This window comes from Xyrauchen texanus, chromosome 3 (genome assembly GCF_025860055.1).
Source record: "Xyrauchen texanus isolate HMW12.3.18 chromosome 3, RBS_HiC_50CHRs, whole genome shotgun sequence".
NCBI classification, from domain to species: domain Eukaryota; kingdom Metazoa; phylum Chordata; class Actinopteri; order Cypriniformes; family Catostomidae; genus Xyrauchen; species Xyrauchen texanus.
This window is the reverse complement of record NC_068278.1, coordinates 52008995-52026498: the sequence shown is the minus strand read 5'-3', so window position 1 is coordinate 52026498 and position 17504 is coordinate 52008995. Positions and strand designations below refer to the sequence as shown.

The following is a 17504-nucleotide window of genomic DNA, read 5'->3' as shown; positions in this document are numbered from 1 at the left end:
ACGCCACACCCCGGAGAGGTGGTGGCGTAGTGGACTAAAGCACATAACTGTTAGTCAGAAGGTCGCTGGATTGATCCCCACAGCCACCACCATTGTGTCCTTGAGCAAGGCACTCAACTCCGAGGGGATTGTCCCAGTAATAAGGGCACTGTAAGACGCTTTGGATAAAAGCGTCTGCCAAATGCATAAATGTAAATGTAACAATGTTCACCACTGCTCAAATTCCTCATTATTGTGGGTAATCTATGCACAACTAATGCAACGTTCTTTTAAAGATCATACCTATACTAACATTTTTATAAACATTTATAAAAACTAATATAATTATTTTGTAACTTGCGTTTTAACTACAACATGCCGTTCGCACTTACATTTTCAAGAAAATTTATCTCATTTGCATGGTCTACATTTGCAACAGACAAACAGAAAACATTTTCAACCTCACCTGATAAAACAGCTTATAGGTATTAGTTAAAATCTAAATAGTATCATCAATAACAACACTGGATACAAGAGCATAACATTTCAGTGCATTAATACAAAACATTTCACCACCACAACATACACACAGCTCTGGCACCAAACATCATGCCATGGTCAAAATCACTGCAATCAAATTTTCTCCATATTCTGATGGTTGATGTGAACATTAATTGAAGCTGCTGACCTGTATCGGAATGATTTTATGCATTGCAATGCTGCCAAACGATTGGCTGATTAGATAATTGCATAAATAACTAGGTGTAATTAAGTGCTCTGTGAGTGTAATTTCTTTTGATTTGGGGGTGAAACACGACTCATGCTATACTTAAAAAGCATGTCCATAACTTGTAGTCTAAATGTTTTCACTGACAGGTGTGAATCACAAAAAGCGACTAGGAAACAAGTATATATATTTTGCAAGCATTTCTATTAAACTGTTGAAATGCAAAGCATTAACAAGACACACAGTAAAAGACCAATATTGTCCAAGCAAATCAGCATTGTCATTTACAGTACATAAATCAACATGAGATAATCGCAGGAAAATAACCTCAACATCCACACAGCATCAGCAGAAAAGATTTAATGAGCAGAACTAATCTAGCAATCACAAAATCTTCTTAATAAGAGTTGGGTTTCAACAATCAAGATTAAAACAATAATAATAAAACAAAAATGTATTTCTTTTTTAAAGCAATTCATAAGATTAACATTGTCCATTTTAACAAAGTTACTTTTAAAAGTTATTTAAAGAGACTGTTCACTCAAAAATCTATATTCAGTCATAATTTCATCACCCTCACGTTGTTCGAAACCCACTGACTTTCTTTTTGGAAACACAAAATATGTTGTGAACTGACAATGAATGAACGGACAAACTCAGTCAACATTCACTTTCATTGGTTGGAAAAGTGATATAATGAAAGTGAATGGTGACAGGCCATTCTGCCAAACGTTCCTTTTTGGTGTTCCATGCGAGAAAGTTATATGGGTTTGGAACAACATGTGGGTGAGTAAATGAAGACACAACAAAACATTTTGGGTGAACTATCCTTTTAACAGGTGACCGACAAATTCAGTTCTCCCAGGTTTGGCGTTGGCTCCTCAGAGGTCTGAATAACAGGTGGTTCAAGATACTCCACTGAGTCTGCTGCGTGTCCTCCGCCGAGTTGCCTTACTCAGCTCTGGAGAGGTGTGGTTCACCCAAGCCAGGCCAATAGCCTTGAGGTCAATGCTCCTACGGTTCCTCAGGCTGCGTCGCACTGAACCTCGACTCTTCACCACAGGCTTTAAGATGTCATCAATGTTGAAGTCGTTCTGCTGCCAGGGGGCCAAACCGGGCTCTGTGGGTCCAGTCTTACTCTCTGACAACTCTATTTGATCAATCATCTCTGATGGAACATTCATGTGTACTTCCTCTACCACATCAATCTTAACACAAGGACTTTTAAGGGTTTTTTGGATGAGTCTATGCCTTGGCGTCTTTTGCTCTGACTGTTCCGTGGTTGTATGGTCTCCAGTTGGTACCATGGTTGGAAGTCTCAACTTCCTTGTTCTCAGAGTGCTCAGCTTCATGAAGTGGTGGTCCATCAGGATTGTCTTGGTTTATTGGGTCCAAACTGGTAGCTTCAGTTGTCTCTTGGCTTTCCATGTTGTGATCGGCCATTACACCTTCTAATGCTGTAGTGGAGCCAATGGCTGGGCTGCTCAGTCCCTTTAACTTGATTGTGCCCGAGCTACGCCGTTGGCATGAAGGTCTCCTAGAGTTGCATTTGGATTTGTGAGCCTTTGAACCAGAGTCATTTCTACATGCAGGAACCCGAGTGCTCTGCTTGTTTTCATTGGCCAGGGTATCTTCTGATTTGGCAACAGCAACAGTCCCCAGATTTAGCATGGTATGAACAGCCTTGCTATGGGGAACGGTGCACATTTGATTGAAGTCTTGCTCTCCATCTGTTTTAAGAGAATTGAGAACTTTAGAGCGCTTTTGAACAGCTGCTGCAGATTGGTGTTCCCAAAGCAGAGATGTTTTACTCTGGGTAGTAAATTAAATTTTAGAATCTTTTCAAAGCAATAGCTTTGTGTCAACAAATCAAACGTAAATTTGGTACTTGCATGTCTCGAAACTAGGATTGGGTAAAAATATCGATTTTACGATGAATCACGATCTTCAATCAAATGATATTGAAACTTAAATCCCAAGGACGATCTTATACTATATGCACAATTCTCTACAAAGTAAATCACTCGCATATGAGACTAAATTTCGTGCTATGCGACTAAATGTGATTGAAATTTGAACAATTACCAGCCACTTGCCACTCACCAAAAAATTGGATTTGCCACTCACCAAAAAATTGGATTTGACTTGTTCAGTGTAATGTCTGTCCAAAGTCGAGATCCATGCAATCCATTTGTCACAAAATAATGTCTCTTCTAAAACACTTTCAGTCCTTAACAGTTGTTGATAAAAAAATAAAAATTAAAAAAAAAAGGACATTATAACTGAAATATACCCATATGAATCGATATCGAATCGAAACTGGAATCGAATAAGCGAATCGAAAAATCTGTATCAATATCCAGCCCTACTCAATCATATCAAACCTGCGCCATAGGTATCATGAGAGCAGCAGCTGTGAATACTGCCCAGAATTTCAGGCTTTAGAAGACTTAAGGCCCGGGTATACTTAACATTTCCACGTTCCGGATCGGACCCGGCCAACCATGTTGCCTTTACAATTATACTTTCCTGACCGCAAATGAATAGGAACGTGTTCGAAGCATGCACACTATAACTGCTTTGCGACATTTTTTAATATGGTCAATGGCCAGCGCATGCTACACGCACAGACGAGGACCGCGTCCGATGGTCAAAAAGATCTAGGCGACGCACGGTCAAGCCGCACGGCTGTGCTGATGCAATTTGCGTTACAAATACTGTGCGCGGAACGATCCGAAACACAGACTCCCGATGTACACTTTGGCTTTAAGAATATGGTGTATGAGTTGAATGGGCAACTTTTATAGTGCTTTTTTTTGTTCTTCTTTGAGCTTTTATCACTAAGAATGGACATTGAAGAGATCTATGTCAAGATTCTTAAATGCATAATCATTTAAAAAGGCACTTGCTGGCAAAAGCAAATTATTTTAAACATGATCTGCACAACTTTGTGTGTTGGGACATCTGTCCTGGTTGCTGTTTGATCCTTAAATTCCGACTAGTCGAGTTCTGCTTGACTAGACAACTACTAAAAATCAGTAGTCGTACAACCACTATTAACACGTAGGTTACCACCACAAAATGTTGCAAAGATTAAGAGAGTTCTTGCCAAAATCTCATTCCACATCAAGTGGTTGAACTATAAATGCAAGACTTGGAAGTGTACCTGTTAGTTTTCCTGATTGGGTCTGTATTGGCATGCTGTTGAGACTGATGGACGCGGTCTCAACTATGGGACTGAGCAAAGGGTTTTTAGAGGCATAGTCTCTTTTCCCATACAGAGAGCGATCCACGTCCTTATTGCCAAATCGCCTTTTAACCCCTGATGTCTTCTGAAAACAAAAAATAAGCAGCAGTGATGAACATGTACACATTTTACTCAAACGTGCTCAAAGGCTCTTGACAAATCTTACTATATATACATCAGATGGTAAGTCCAAGTCATCTTAGTGTTATCATTTCAGGCTCAGTGTCAGTTTGATGCCAACGTTAATATTATAAGCTTAAAAAGTGCTGACTCACAGGGACTCTTCACATGTCAGCTTTACTTGAAGCATAAATCCACTTTTTAAGCTCCATACCTTCATCTTTCCTGAAGCAGATGTGGCTGCTGTACGAGAGCTTCTCCTTTTCTCCAGCTCACTGTCTCCTGGTTGCTGGAACAAGGACATTTTTTTATAATTATGGCTGGCCGATGTATCTAAAAATTTACATCTTGATGTTTTTCAACCGTTTGATGATTTTGATCCTTTTTTCGCCAATAAAAAGCACAAAAGGTTTGAAAAGCTGAATTGAAAAATTAACATGAATCATAGAAATTCTTAGTATTTGTTATGTATTGATTTTATTTCAAAGACAGCATGCACTTAAACTGAAATGTACCTGATTATTCATGTTATACCATCATAATTTGAGAATGTTTCAAGGAACATCAAGAACGACTTGTGTTCAAAAAAATGGAAGTGCAGAAATCTGAACTTTTGTAAAAAGGAGTTAAAATGATCAAAATCACAAATTAGTTTTAATTTGACAAGTGACCTAGAAACAGTATAATCTTAAATATTAAACTGAATATAAAACTTGAGTTTTAATTTTTTCATGCAAGCAATAAGGAAAATCTACAGATAGCTGTATTATTTCAAATCAACTCAGAGAGAGTGACTTGAGATTACCCTGCGTATTACACACCTACTTGCCAAATACATAAATTGACCTGAACTTTTGATTTGATTCTCTTATGCAAGAAGGAAAAGTAGTAAATCAGATCCCTGTGGTCAAATATACAGTTTAGTGGTCATTTTGTTTTTTTACCAACACATTTTCAAACATCTGAATGAACTGTGCCAAAATAATCAAGTCAATGTATGATATTACCCCATTCATGATTGCAACCTTTTTTCCTAAGGATTAATTATTTTACAATGGTCAAGGGTAATTTTGCCCTTCTAAAATAATCAGCTTTATCACTCAGTCAGCCATTAAAACAAACCTTCACAAACACTTAACTGCCTTCCATTATGCTTGCTGAGTTTCACACCACGATAGTTCAGATAAATAAAAAAACGCACAGAGCTGGGAGCTGATACAGGCAGAATTTCAACCCCTATAGCTCAGAAAGACATACCTTTCTTTTCCTAGTGTGAGAGCGAGTTGGTTTAGTGTTGGTGGCAGACTCCGACTTCAGATCAGCATCTGTTGCTAGAGAAGCGAGTCAGACATTATAAACTAATACACGTTAACACAAGAGCCAAGATAAACCATTCTTTATAAATATACACATTGAAATTAATACAGTGGTACTTTCAGCACTCATGAATTTTAGATTGGAAATCAAGTGACGACCCCAACACAGTACAAACTTGTTTATTGTACAAATGTAATAAAAACGTTCTTAAAATCAAACATCTAAACCATTACTTCATAGATCCAACAATATGCAAAATTATTAACATAATATAGGCTGGAACAGCCAAATATTGCACTGGTATTATGTACATTGCCATGTGACCATTCTTCGGCCAAAAAAAAAACGTTTGATTGGACGCATGTGTTTTAACAAAGATATGGGAGGGGCTTTTTCCTCTATTTTAATCATTCATGAGCCTTTTTATTTGGGTATCCTTACTATGCATCATTACGGTATATGGCTATTTACATTTTATTATTTGCATTCAGCATTTTTTCTTCAACGGTTGTCTGCAACCCTAACAGAACCAACCTGAAGCTGATTTCTGGGTCATGATCCACCAGTTGGGAGCTCTCTCTGACTTAATTGGGTTTATGACATGCCTTTTTTAAATTATTTTAAAATGTTCCTTAAGGTTCACTTATGGTATTAGTAAAGTTTTTGCACAAAAAAAGTTTTACATTTGTAAAACATGATAATTTCCCACCCTCGTTCTGACCTTCTACCTGAAACACTCAGTTGTGGTGCTGCTTATCCTTTAAGACTTTTTCAAACACAGTAAATGCCCACTGTTATTATGATTACCTTTCTGCTCTTGACTGACCTGCTCTCTTCTCGCTATCTCACTAGTCACCTCTACTGGGCAGGCTACACAAGTGATTAAAGGTAAATTAGGCATTGATGTGTTGTTGTGGCGGTGGTCAGATGCAAATGTCTACCACAGTGTGACATCACAACGAGGAGGAAGTAGAGAACGAGTCATTTAGGCAGCTTGGTTTCAACTAATGCTCTTTTTGCAGCGCGGTGAAAGTTTTGAGTTCTGAAACTTATTTTGTTTTTATAGTACAATAACCTTTTATAAGTCAAAAGATCAAAGGAAAGTTGATTCCTCATTTAAGATCTGCCATCATCTTCTCTAATGTTTTCAGTCTGGAATACCAGTTCTGAAAATGTAGTGAGCAAGGTGTGAGAAAAGGGCGCAAAAAGTCAATGTCAAAACTCTGATTCTAACAGCTAAAGTAACTGAATCAGCTCAACAATAGGCTGATTTTACTGAATTCCTCTCTCATAACTTTCACTGGCAGTCTGCCATTTGGCTCGAAGGTTTTAGCACAGAAAAGGTTAGTATGTGGGAAATAAGGGGGAAACAGAACAAGGAAAGAAGAGCGTGTAACTCACTGGAGAGAGCCAGTGGCTGATCACAAAAGCGGGATGGCAGTATTTCCGCCCTCAGTGTATCTGATGGTACATCCTCATCCTCTTGAAATGCAGCGTTCAAAACTTCAGTGTCTTCAGCCTGGAATTGCCCTGAGTCCTCAGCACAGAGTGTATCTATATTTTCAGAAACACGATTAGAATTAGACAAGAGTAACTTTCTACAAACTACAAAACTTTCTACTGCCTTTCAGCATTGTTAACCTCATCAACAAAATCACTGGCGAAAATCAGTTGACAAAGGTTTTTTTATTTTATTTTGTCAACGATAACGAAGATGAGATGAAAAGACAATAATTAAAATGTTTTATTAAAGCATTTTTTGACAAAAATATGATGACATAAAAATACTGCAAGATATTAACAGTGCAAGATATAAACATCTAGATAATCTGTATGTGTGTATATAAATATATATATATTCATTCATCTAATCTAATAATCCAGTTTGTTGGGGATTTCCCCCCTTGAGCTGCGTGAACATGCTGAACATATGCAAAATGAAGCGCTATACATGAGATTAATCACTAAATCCACAACACACATGCAATAGTACAACTACCATCTGCACAGCGAAGTGAATAAACAGGTGAACTTGAACTAAGGCCCAATTTCCACCTGCTATTAAGATGCGTTTCGGGTGATCTGATCCCATGTTGTCAGATGAGAAACGTCGCTGTTTACACCTGGTCACTTAAATGAAACAGGTGAGGGGTGGTACTTCAATGCTGCTAAGACGCACACAGGTCGGATTAGTGTTTACACCTCAAATGCGATCTGGTTGCATGCGTTTTTGACCACATTCAGATGTGGTTTCTGTGATCCGATCACAAAATGTTTTAGACTCCATTTAGACCTGTATTTAGGGCTGACCATATGTGATCATGGGAAATGAATAACAGCCTCTAAGACATGAAGAATACAGAATCCAGTAGGATAACTTTTAATAAGGGCCTGTCCCAAACTGCACACTTGATGTGGACTTGCGGTCTCGTGGCCTTCATTTGCGCATTCCTGCCAAGTCCACGAGAAAGTAGGGTGTACCACTCTGCATTTTTGCACTCAGAGGTCTCACGAGCTCCCCCTTTGCGCTCTTCGGCTGAGCCCACATCAGTGAGAGCATTCAGTGTTTATTGAATTTTTTTGGAGGAACTTTTACGTCCTAAAAATGAAGTGGATTTTAATATTACTGTCTCTAAAATATTAAAGCATGAGAGTATTGTCCTGTTCATAGCTGTAGCTTGTAAGATTGATAGACATTCGGTCTACCGGCGATATATACACTATACCAGAGGAAGTATGGCTGTATATAAATATAATTATGTTTGCATTTATGGCAGCGTGAGACGTATGATATCCTTTCTATACATTACATTTTTAAGCACCTGCATGCAACCATCCAGCTGTCTAAATCATGATTATTTGTTCTCTAAATATTTCAAAAGAGGGATGTTGTTTATATGTGCGATTTGTTTTTAAGAGGTTCTTAATTAAATGATCTAATTCTTTGTCGAGTTAGTTTAAAGTCTATCAATGCCATGACTTTTCAAATAATGTGTAAAACTCAGTGTATATGAAGAACATAATGTATAAAAAAACACCACTTAATTTAAGTCTGTCCCAAATACAAACTTTTATCACTCATGCACCCCCATGGACTTTTCTGACTAGCACCCCATCTGTCTGCATTCGCTTATATCACTAAAGTCTGGACTTAAAAGGAGGACCACAGGGGCTTAGTGTGCCATTTGGGACAGGGCCTAACTAGCTAACAGCCTACTTCAGAATTTTCATAATACACTACTATTTCAGAAGCTTAGGTTTTCACAAGAAACAGGTGTATTTTTAATGTATATTTTTTATTTTTGATACATGTTTAAAATAAGAAAATATTTATAAATGTTCTTCTTAAATGTTATATTTGATTAAAATTTGGTCTGTTTCAGTTTGCACATCTAAAAGATATTATTTTCGTTGACTAAAATTAGAGGGCATTTTCATCAGAGTAAAACTGACTAAAATGTATGAATATGTCATGACTAAATATTGACAATTTAAAAGGACACTTTTTGTTTTGTTTATACTAAAAAAGAAAGAACTGTAAAAATGAACACTGCCTGCAAGTAATATTTATCTCAATACTTTATTTAGCGCTCATATAAAGAGATGGTAGGAAACTGGCCAACTAAACATTCTTTAGGAAGTTCAAAGGTGATGTGTGCAATTTTTCCAATGTTAAAATACATTGAAATTAATTTCAATACATTTGAAAATTATTTGAATTTGAATGTATTTGAAACTTCATGGCAGTAGTGGTGATAAATGTTTATTTTTTTTATTCATGTTATAACATATTTTATATTAAAAATTAAAAAAAGGTTTAGCGGAAACGGGTCACAGTCTGAGAATATATATAAAAATGTATAGAAAGAATATGAATCACAGCTTAAATCTATGGTTTGTAATTTCTGCGGCACTAGTGTCAGCAAACAGAATTGCAAAAATAAACTTTGTTTTCAAACAGATTTGCAAATACACCTCTGTCCATTGTTGATCAAACAAACCTATAGTCCCGCTCCCACTTCCTGCCACTGGTTCAGTCAATGTTGGTGTGTCAAGGTGGATGTGGTGCCTAAAACTTTTTTAAGCTGCCACAGAGACAGTTTTCAAGAAAATGAACTAACGAATGGCTTACTTATAGGTGACTGCATTTTAAGATGTGATTAGAGAAACATCGAAACACATTTTACACCGAAAAATTTACATTTCAGCTTTAACTTGAGACAACTTCAAATAACACATTTTTACGTTTACTTCTTGAAGTCTAAACCCTGTGGCACCATCAAAACATTGCTCTTTGTTTGAGCATCCCGACCACCCGAACATAGCTATATTGGCTAAACCAATGCTGTGAGTTTGAGGCGGGACTATCTGTTTATCTGGACTATGGAAGACGAGTGTTTGGAAAAACGCGTCCGAATTTTGCTCCATTCCATTTGGTGATTTTAGTGGTGCAAAGGCTATGCACTTCACATTTAATGGCCATCTAAAAAGCACACTGAATGTTGGTTACATTTACATTTATGCATTTGGCAGATGCTTTTATCCAAAGTGACTTACAGTGCAATTATTACAGGGACAATCCCCCCGGAACATCATGGAGTTAAGTGCCTTGCTCAAGGGCACAATGGTGGGTGGTGGCCATGGGGTTTGAACCAGCGACCTTCTGATTAATAGCCCTGTGCTTTAGCCACTACGCCACCACCACTGGTTAGTTTACAAATAATTTTTTCACTTGCAAATCATTTAATAACTAACCTTTGAAGCTCTTTGAAGGTCTGTTTGGAGGAGACTCTTCATCCAAATTGGGAAAGCTGATCTGAGGAGTTACACAGGTAAATAGTTCTTATGAAATTCAAAACTCATTGTCAGCACAAAATTGTATTCATCAGGCAATGTGAACCACTCTATTCAGGAAATAAAACCACAAGCCATTCAGTGATATGATTCATTGACAATCAGATATTTTGGCATAGAAGTTAGTTTGGGAAGGTATAATTCATACCTTTTCAATCTCTTCAAACACATCATCATTGTACACAAGTCCAGTGCTACATCTGTCAATAACTAGGACAGGGGAGGCTCCATTGCTCTGGTAACTGTTGAAGTCAGGTTGGGGAAGAGGGGGCTCAGATCTTTGAGGGGTCTTTAGCAGAGAACGCTTCAGTCCTGTAGATGATGGTGGACACATTGGGGTGGCTCCTTTTTGCAATGGGGTGCTGGGAGGGAGGGTTTTGTCAAAGAACTCTGGGGAAAGTGGTGCACCAAAACGAACACGCTTCTTACATATTGAGGAGACCACGTTTTCATCTGCAGGTAAAGATTGTACATGTTGAGAAGTTTGAAAATAATAAACCACAATCAAATTATGTAAAGCAGTCATATCATAAGGAATCAACTTTTGAATAACATTTCAGTGTACTATTAAAACATACTGAAACTTCCAGAGCTCAAAACTACATCCACAGCCAAAAACAAGTTGCAAAAATAGCTTGTTCCAAACTTATTTATTTTATATTAAAGATAATAAATACACATGAATGAGGTCCATTTAGTGTTCAGAAACTTTGCCCACTTACTGACAGTGAGGTAATAAGGATGAAATAGGATAGATACTATTATTCCTAAAGACCATCATTTGCACAGTGAAGCTCATTCACAGCGGATTGTATGCACGCAAACTTGCATTGTTTAGCAATAACAATGCATGTTCTAGAGTAAATAAGCATGAAACAAATGTGAAACGTGCAATGGACTTCACGATTTTAAAGTAAAATTACTTGCAGTACGTTTCAGTTTATCACCAAAATTAAATCTCAGTTCTGTAGGTCCATATAGTGCAAGTGAATGGTGGCCAGAACTTTAAAAGGTCCAAAAAGCATATAAAAGGCAGCATAAAAGTAATCCATCCGACTCCTTTGTTTAAATCCATATCTTTAGAATATTCAAGTCCTTTTTTCCAACTAGGCAGAGAGAACAATTTATAGTAAAAACTGACTTAAATATTGATCTGTTTCTCACCCACATCTCTCATATTTCTTTTGAAGATATACATTGATTTTATGCTGCATTTATATGCTTTTTGGATGCTCAAAGTTCAGGCTACCATTCACTTGCATTGTATGGGTCTACAGAGCCGAGATATTCTTCTAAACATCCATTTTATTGTTGCTTACCTTTAATCTTGGAGTACATTTCAGATTATCACCAAAACCTACCGTATGCTTTCAAAAGACTCGGAATATGACACACATGCCTCATGGACTTTTACTTTTATTATACTTTTGGGTACATTTATAAGCTTTGGGTCACAATCAACTGCCACAGTAATTGACAAACTGGGATATTTTTTTTTCATGTTCCACATAAAAAAAAAATAAAAAAAAAAAAGTCCAAATTTTTGCATGAACTATATCTTTAAAAATTAACAACCTAACAGCAACCAACCAGTTTACTTACCTGTTGGCTTAATTTCCGGTTTAGACAACATGGGTAAAGACAGAAGGTCATTCTTTGAAACTGAAACCAGGCTTTTAGACTCAGAGCATCTCACCTGTAAATGTACAAAAACAAAAAACAAAAAAACAACAACACAATGCAGACTTCAGGAATCATTTAATTCATGTGGAACACAAAGTCTGTAAGAGTGAGTGTAGGATCTATTGGTTGCATTTGAAGCACTTTAGCTGCACAACTTTATCTGCTATTGGTAATTTAACAGACAGTGAATTGCAAATTATACGTGTTTACCGCTTGCTTCGGTTGCGTTGTGAGGGTGGAGTGGGGGAGTGACGAGTCAGTAATCTTGTCCTCACATCCCACCGGTGGGGCCCTACAGCGTTTTTTTGAGGGTGGAGGCGTCATTGAAGAGGGTGGGATTTGCATGGTGAATTTATTCTCCTTTCCTACAGGACAGCCAATATCACAAATACATGTTTATAAGGCCATATCAAAAAGATGACACATACCAAAACAGATTTAGACACCACACTTAAAATATATTAATTCTACTGATAGATTAAAAGAATGTCAAATGAAGTGCCTTTTATATTATGATGACTTTCTCACTTCAAAACTTAAATTTTCTTAGGCATTTTTGCAATTACTCTAAACCAACTGGATTAAAGGTGATTTATAGTGGATGTATGAAGTCAGCTCCACTAAAGTTCCCAAATGTGTCCTAGCAGAGTAACAACAGAGGAAGCTCATCAAAATAACTATGGACATGTCCAAGCATGATTTTATCATCATTTTTAACAGTTTTGTTGTATAATGTAAAATTTAAAACAAAATAAACTTCATTTCATGAAATGTTTTGCTTGAAAAGTGCATGTGTGCCATCTTTCTTACAGACAATTTGTTTGATATTTTGTGAAATAATTCAATGAAATTTGTACATCAAGTGTGTTTTAAAGGAATAGTTCACCCAAAAATTTTAATTCTCATCATTTACTCACCCTAGTGCCATCCCAGATGTGTTTGACTTTATTTTTCTGCTGAACACAATGAAACATTTTCTAAAAAAATATCTCAGCTCTGTAGGTCCAAATAATGCAAGTGAATAGTGGCCAAAACTTTGGAGGTCCCAAAGTATATAAACGCAACGCAGCATAAAATAATCCATATGACTCCAGTGGTTAAATCCATATAATCTTCAGAAGCGATATGATAGGTGTGGGTGAGAAACAGATCAATATTCAAGTACTTTTTTTTTTTACTATAAATCACCAATTTCTTCTTTTGTTATTGGCGATTCACATTCTTTGTGCATGTCGCCACCTACTGGGCAAGGAGGACAATTTATAGTAAATGATATGTTTCTCACTGACACCCACCAATCATATCGCTTCTGAAGATATTCTGAAGATAAAATGAATATGAATATTAAATTTATGTTGCGTTTATATGGTTTTTGGACTTCCAAAGTTCTGGCCACCATTCAGTTGCATTGTATGAACCTACAGAATGGAGAAATTTCTTCTAAAATTCTTTGTTTGTGCTCAGTAGAAGAAAGTAAGTCATACACATCTGGGATAGCATGAGGGTGAGAAAATTAACTTCCATTTTTGGGTGAACTATTCCTTTAACTGTGCAAATAATTTTTGGGGCCATTGTAATGACATTTAAAGGAGATGGGTCATCCTACATAGGGAGAAATATCTGATTCTTTTTGTGTGTGTGTGCATGCGCTTTAGATAGTGAATCAGCATGCTAATTGTTCTTAACAGTAGCTGACTCAAAATGCATGATGGCCATGGGAGAAATAGAGAATTATTCATAGAACCAAGAGTTGTTTGAATCTGGCTATTGATCTCAGTTAGAGCACAGCATGATAACATACCGAATCTTGCCTCTGACATATAAATCAATAGAAGAAAAACAGTCCGTTCAATATGTCATGCTATTGTGTATCTTGGAGTCCATAATTTGGCCAAGAAAACTTAATTCCAGTGACAAAAAACTCCAGAAAACATGGTTTGTGAAAATTAAATGTGACAAATTCAACAGACTGAACTGTTCTGTCCATGAAAGTTTTGATTACATTTGTGTCAAAAAATAAATAAAAATGTTACTTTGCGTTTTCATTTATATATTGCTTACACTGAAAGCCCTCTGAAATACATTATTTTAAGTTCCATAAGCACCTGCATATTTCTCTGATATGTTCGTCATCCTGCTGTGCTCTGTCTGGGATCAATGTAATATGCTTTTCACTCTGACTTAGGTCTGCAAGATGAAATAGCAAGCAATAACAAAATGTGATTCTCTAAAAGCTGAAATATGAAACTTTCTGGTGTTAAAATGCATTGTCATAAGAGAGCCCATTCATATGTAAATTTTCTTGAAAACAGAAAACAATGTGCATTTGTGGCACTATGAAAATTCCTCTTTTTTTTTTTTTGAGTGACCCATCTCAAAAACAGAGACAAAAACAATGGCTCGACAATTTACATGAATTTGGGGTGGAATTATACGTTTGTTCAATCAACAGCAGAAGGGAGGTGTATTCAGAAAGATCTTTCGAAAACAATGTTATTTTTGCAATTACGCTTGGTGGTGCAGAAATGACATACTTCACTTTTAAATGTTCTTTCAACTTAATTTAGTCCTAAAGACCTGAATTAAAGGGACATTCTATTTCTGTGTTGGTAGTAATCAAAACTTTGAAGAGAAACAGACCGTTCAGAGAATCTTCAGCTAAAGTGCTTTCAACATTCTCATTCTCCCCGTTTTTCCTTGGCTCGTCCGGTCCTTCCTCTTCCATCAGACACTGGAAAGCAGCCATCTTCTTCTTAAGAGAGTCACAGCGTGAAAGAAATGGACTTCCCTGCAAAAGTACAAGAAACCTTTCTGTCACAGTATAAAAAAATATATATGTTCTCTTACACCATGCTTTGCTGTTATATGGCAAATATGGTCCATAACATCTACCTGTGGTGTTCGTGGTGGAGTTTTTGTTGCTTGTTTGGCTCTGAAGCAGATGAGAGAGTTTGTTTCTGGTGATCTCTGGACTCCAATCGAGGATCTCCTTCTTGCCTTTAATTGAGCTACTCTGGACTTATCTGAGAGAAAGAGAACTGAGTGACTATGGTGCTCTTTCAATGTAATGCATGACAAATAATAACTATACTTTTTAAATGCCAAAACATTTGCAATTTAGTGGCATATAGTGAAAATAAGAGGCCGATACACCAGCCAGGCTGATTAATACACTGATATTTGGACACAGCTTTCATGTGTCTTGCCATGCTCTCGACCAGTCTTTCACATTGCTGTTGGGTGACTTCATGCCACACCTGGCGCAAAAATTAAATCAGCTCGGCTTTGTTTGATGGCTTGTGGCCATCTATCTTCCTCTTGATCCCATTACAGAGGTTTTCAATGGGGTTCAGGTTTTGATCCGGTGGTCCTCCATCCACACCTTTATTGACCTGGCTGTGTGGCATAGAGCATTGTCCTGCTGGAAAAACCAATCCTCAGAGTTGGGGAACATTGTCAGAGTAGAAGGAAGCAAGTTTTCTTCCAGGATAACCTTGTATGTGACTTGATTCATGCGTCCTTCACAAAGACGAATCTGCCCGATACCAGCCTTGCTGAAGCACCCCTGATCATCGCCGATCTTCCAACAAATTTCACAGTAGGTGCGAGACTATGTGACTTAAAGGCCTCTCCAGGTCTCCGCCTAACCATTAGACGACCAGGTGGAGGATCAGTGATGATCAAACACATCTTGGATAGCATTAGGTGTGAGTAAATAAATAAGATAATTTTCATTTTTGGTGAACTGTTCCTTTATATCCAGTTAACTGTTCCTTACCTTTAATCTTGGAGGAAGGTAAGAAACTGTCTGTTGATATGCCAAACTGTGAAGGAGTTAGTTTGGAGAAATCCACATTTCCAGCATCAGTGTTATGCAGGGAGGGAGACAGGGCTGCAAGTGGTGGTCTGCTGTCCATGGCTTCAGCGACTTCTATGCTTGAGGATAGTACATAAGCTACGAGATCTTAGAAAATAAACAAATGAAAGATAGAAAAGTTAATCCTATAGTCTAGACAGTATGATTACCTGATCTTCCAATCCTGCAAATAAGCATTTGACATTGTGCACGTATGATTAATACGACACTAAGTAATCATTATATTAAGAATGATGATATATGCAATGTTTTAGCCTGAAATGCAACGAAACTCTTTTTGGACAACAAAATATTGCATAAAATACGAAAAAAAAAAAACATACGGACCGGCTTATTTGTATGGAGTGAAAGTTTCAAACTTTGCTCCTTACCGCACGTTACAACGACAGTAATATCCTTCCGCTCTGGAGGAACGCAAAACCACCTGAACTAAACACAATATATAAAACTTATTTTTTTAGAGTCACTACCAACTAATTATTCTTTCTTCTATTTTTATAGAAAATTAAATAATGCGAGTTTTCTGGACATTTGAGAGCAGCACTAGTTCACCAAACGCATCAGGCAGTCCGTCTCGTATGAATCAGCCAATCAGGGTTAGGAAATCGGTCACATGCTTCAAAAGGGCCAATCAAAACTTGAGGCGTGTCAAACGTGCCTGTTTCACATTCACACGTTTATTTGTAGTTCTAATGGAGAGATTTTAATGCGGAATAAAAAGTATTACAGAAATAAATTCGCAATTAATTTGAAGCAAGTCAAGACGTTAGTAGTGAAGTATCATAAACGTTAATAAAATCATCTATCCAAATCTAAAGCCAATATATCCAAACGTTCTATAAAACAGTTCAAAAATATAATAGACAGCAACTTATTATATATTTATTATACTAATTTTATTATTAGGCTGTAGTGTGCTGATATTTTGGCACCGTTTTCAGTTGTGGGTGGTAGGATTTGGTTATACTGATGCCATTTTATATATATATATGTATATGTGTGTGTGTGTGTGTGTATATATGTGTGTGTGTGTGTGTATATATGTATGTGTGTGTGTGTGTATATGTGTATATATATATATATATATATATATATATATATATATATATATATATATATATATATATATGTGCATGTATATGTGTGTGTATGTATATATATCGATTAGCTGAGAACACACATGTATGCCAGGCCTCACGTATATGGAGTATAACAAGAAGTTTGTACGTCATAAAAGATTTGTCCTGTTTATCATAAAGTGTGATCTGCTGGCTGATGAATGGACATTTATCTCGGCTGGGTTGGTATGAAGATACTGTGGTCTGAATGTGTTGAATGCACCGCTGAAACCCAAGAACAGGATTCTAATGTTCATGCCAGGGGAGTCCAGGTTTTTCAGGATAGAGGAGGCTGCGTCAGGCTATAATAGTGCAGCTTCCTCATGAACTGAAATGTCATAATAGACATTAAGTCCATTAATAATGAATATCTAATATCTTTTTTTTTTTCTTGTTATATTGAGCCTTTTTTTTAACAGATTTATCATTGTTTGTTTTGTCTATCAAGAATAATTCTTAGTGAGTCATAAAAAAACAAAGCTAAGCATACCCCAAAAAATAAATGATGTATACAGTTACACAACAAATACACTCTAAGAGCACTGAAACTTAGAAGAATCACAAATTTAGGCAGGGATATTT

The 17504-nt window shown here is 36.8% G+C and overlaps 1 protein-coding gene across 2 annotated transcripts; it reads right to left on the bottom strand.

The window, feature by feature from the left end:
* Nucleotides 1-1118: 1118 nt before the first annotated feature.
* On the bottom strand, nucleotides 1119-16364 carry LOC127625922 (cell division cycle-associated protein 2-like). Of its 2 annotated transcripts, none has more exons than XM_052101390.1 (13): nucleotides 16176-16364; nucleotides 15706-15891; nucleotides 14820-14950; nucleotides 14568-14715; nucleotides 12138-12292; nucleotides 11847-11940; nucleotides 10393-10697; nucleotides 10146-10206; nucleotides 6792-6944; nucleotides 5331-5404; nucleotides 4288-4362; nucleotides 3873-4038; nucleotides 1119-2436 (listed from the first exon to the last, which is right to left on the bottom strand). In XM_052101390.1, exons 2-13 carry the CDS (start codon nucleotides 15842-15844, stop codon nucleotides 1952-1954), a joined length of 1986 nt encoding a protein of 661 aa, XP_051957350.1. In that variant the 5' UTR covers nucleotides 15845-15891; nucleotides 16176-16364; the 3' UTR covers nucleotides 1119-1951. The 2 variants fall into 2 exon arrangements, with proteins under 2 accessions (XP_051957350.1, XP_051957360.1); XM_052101400.1 differs by having other exon boundaries at nucleotides 5331-5398.
* Nucleotides 16365-17504: the final 1140 nt, after the last annotated feature.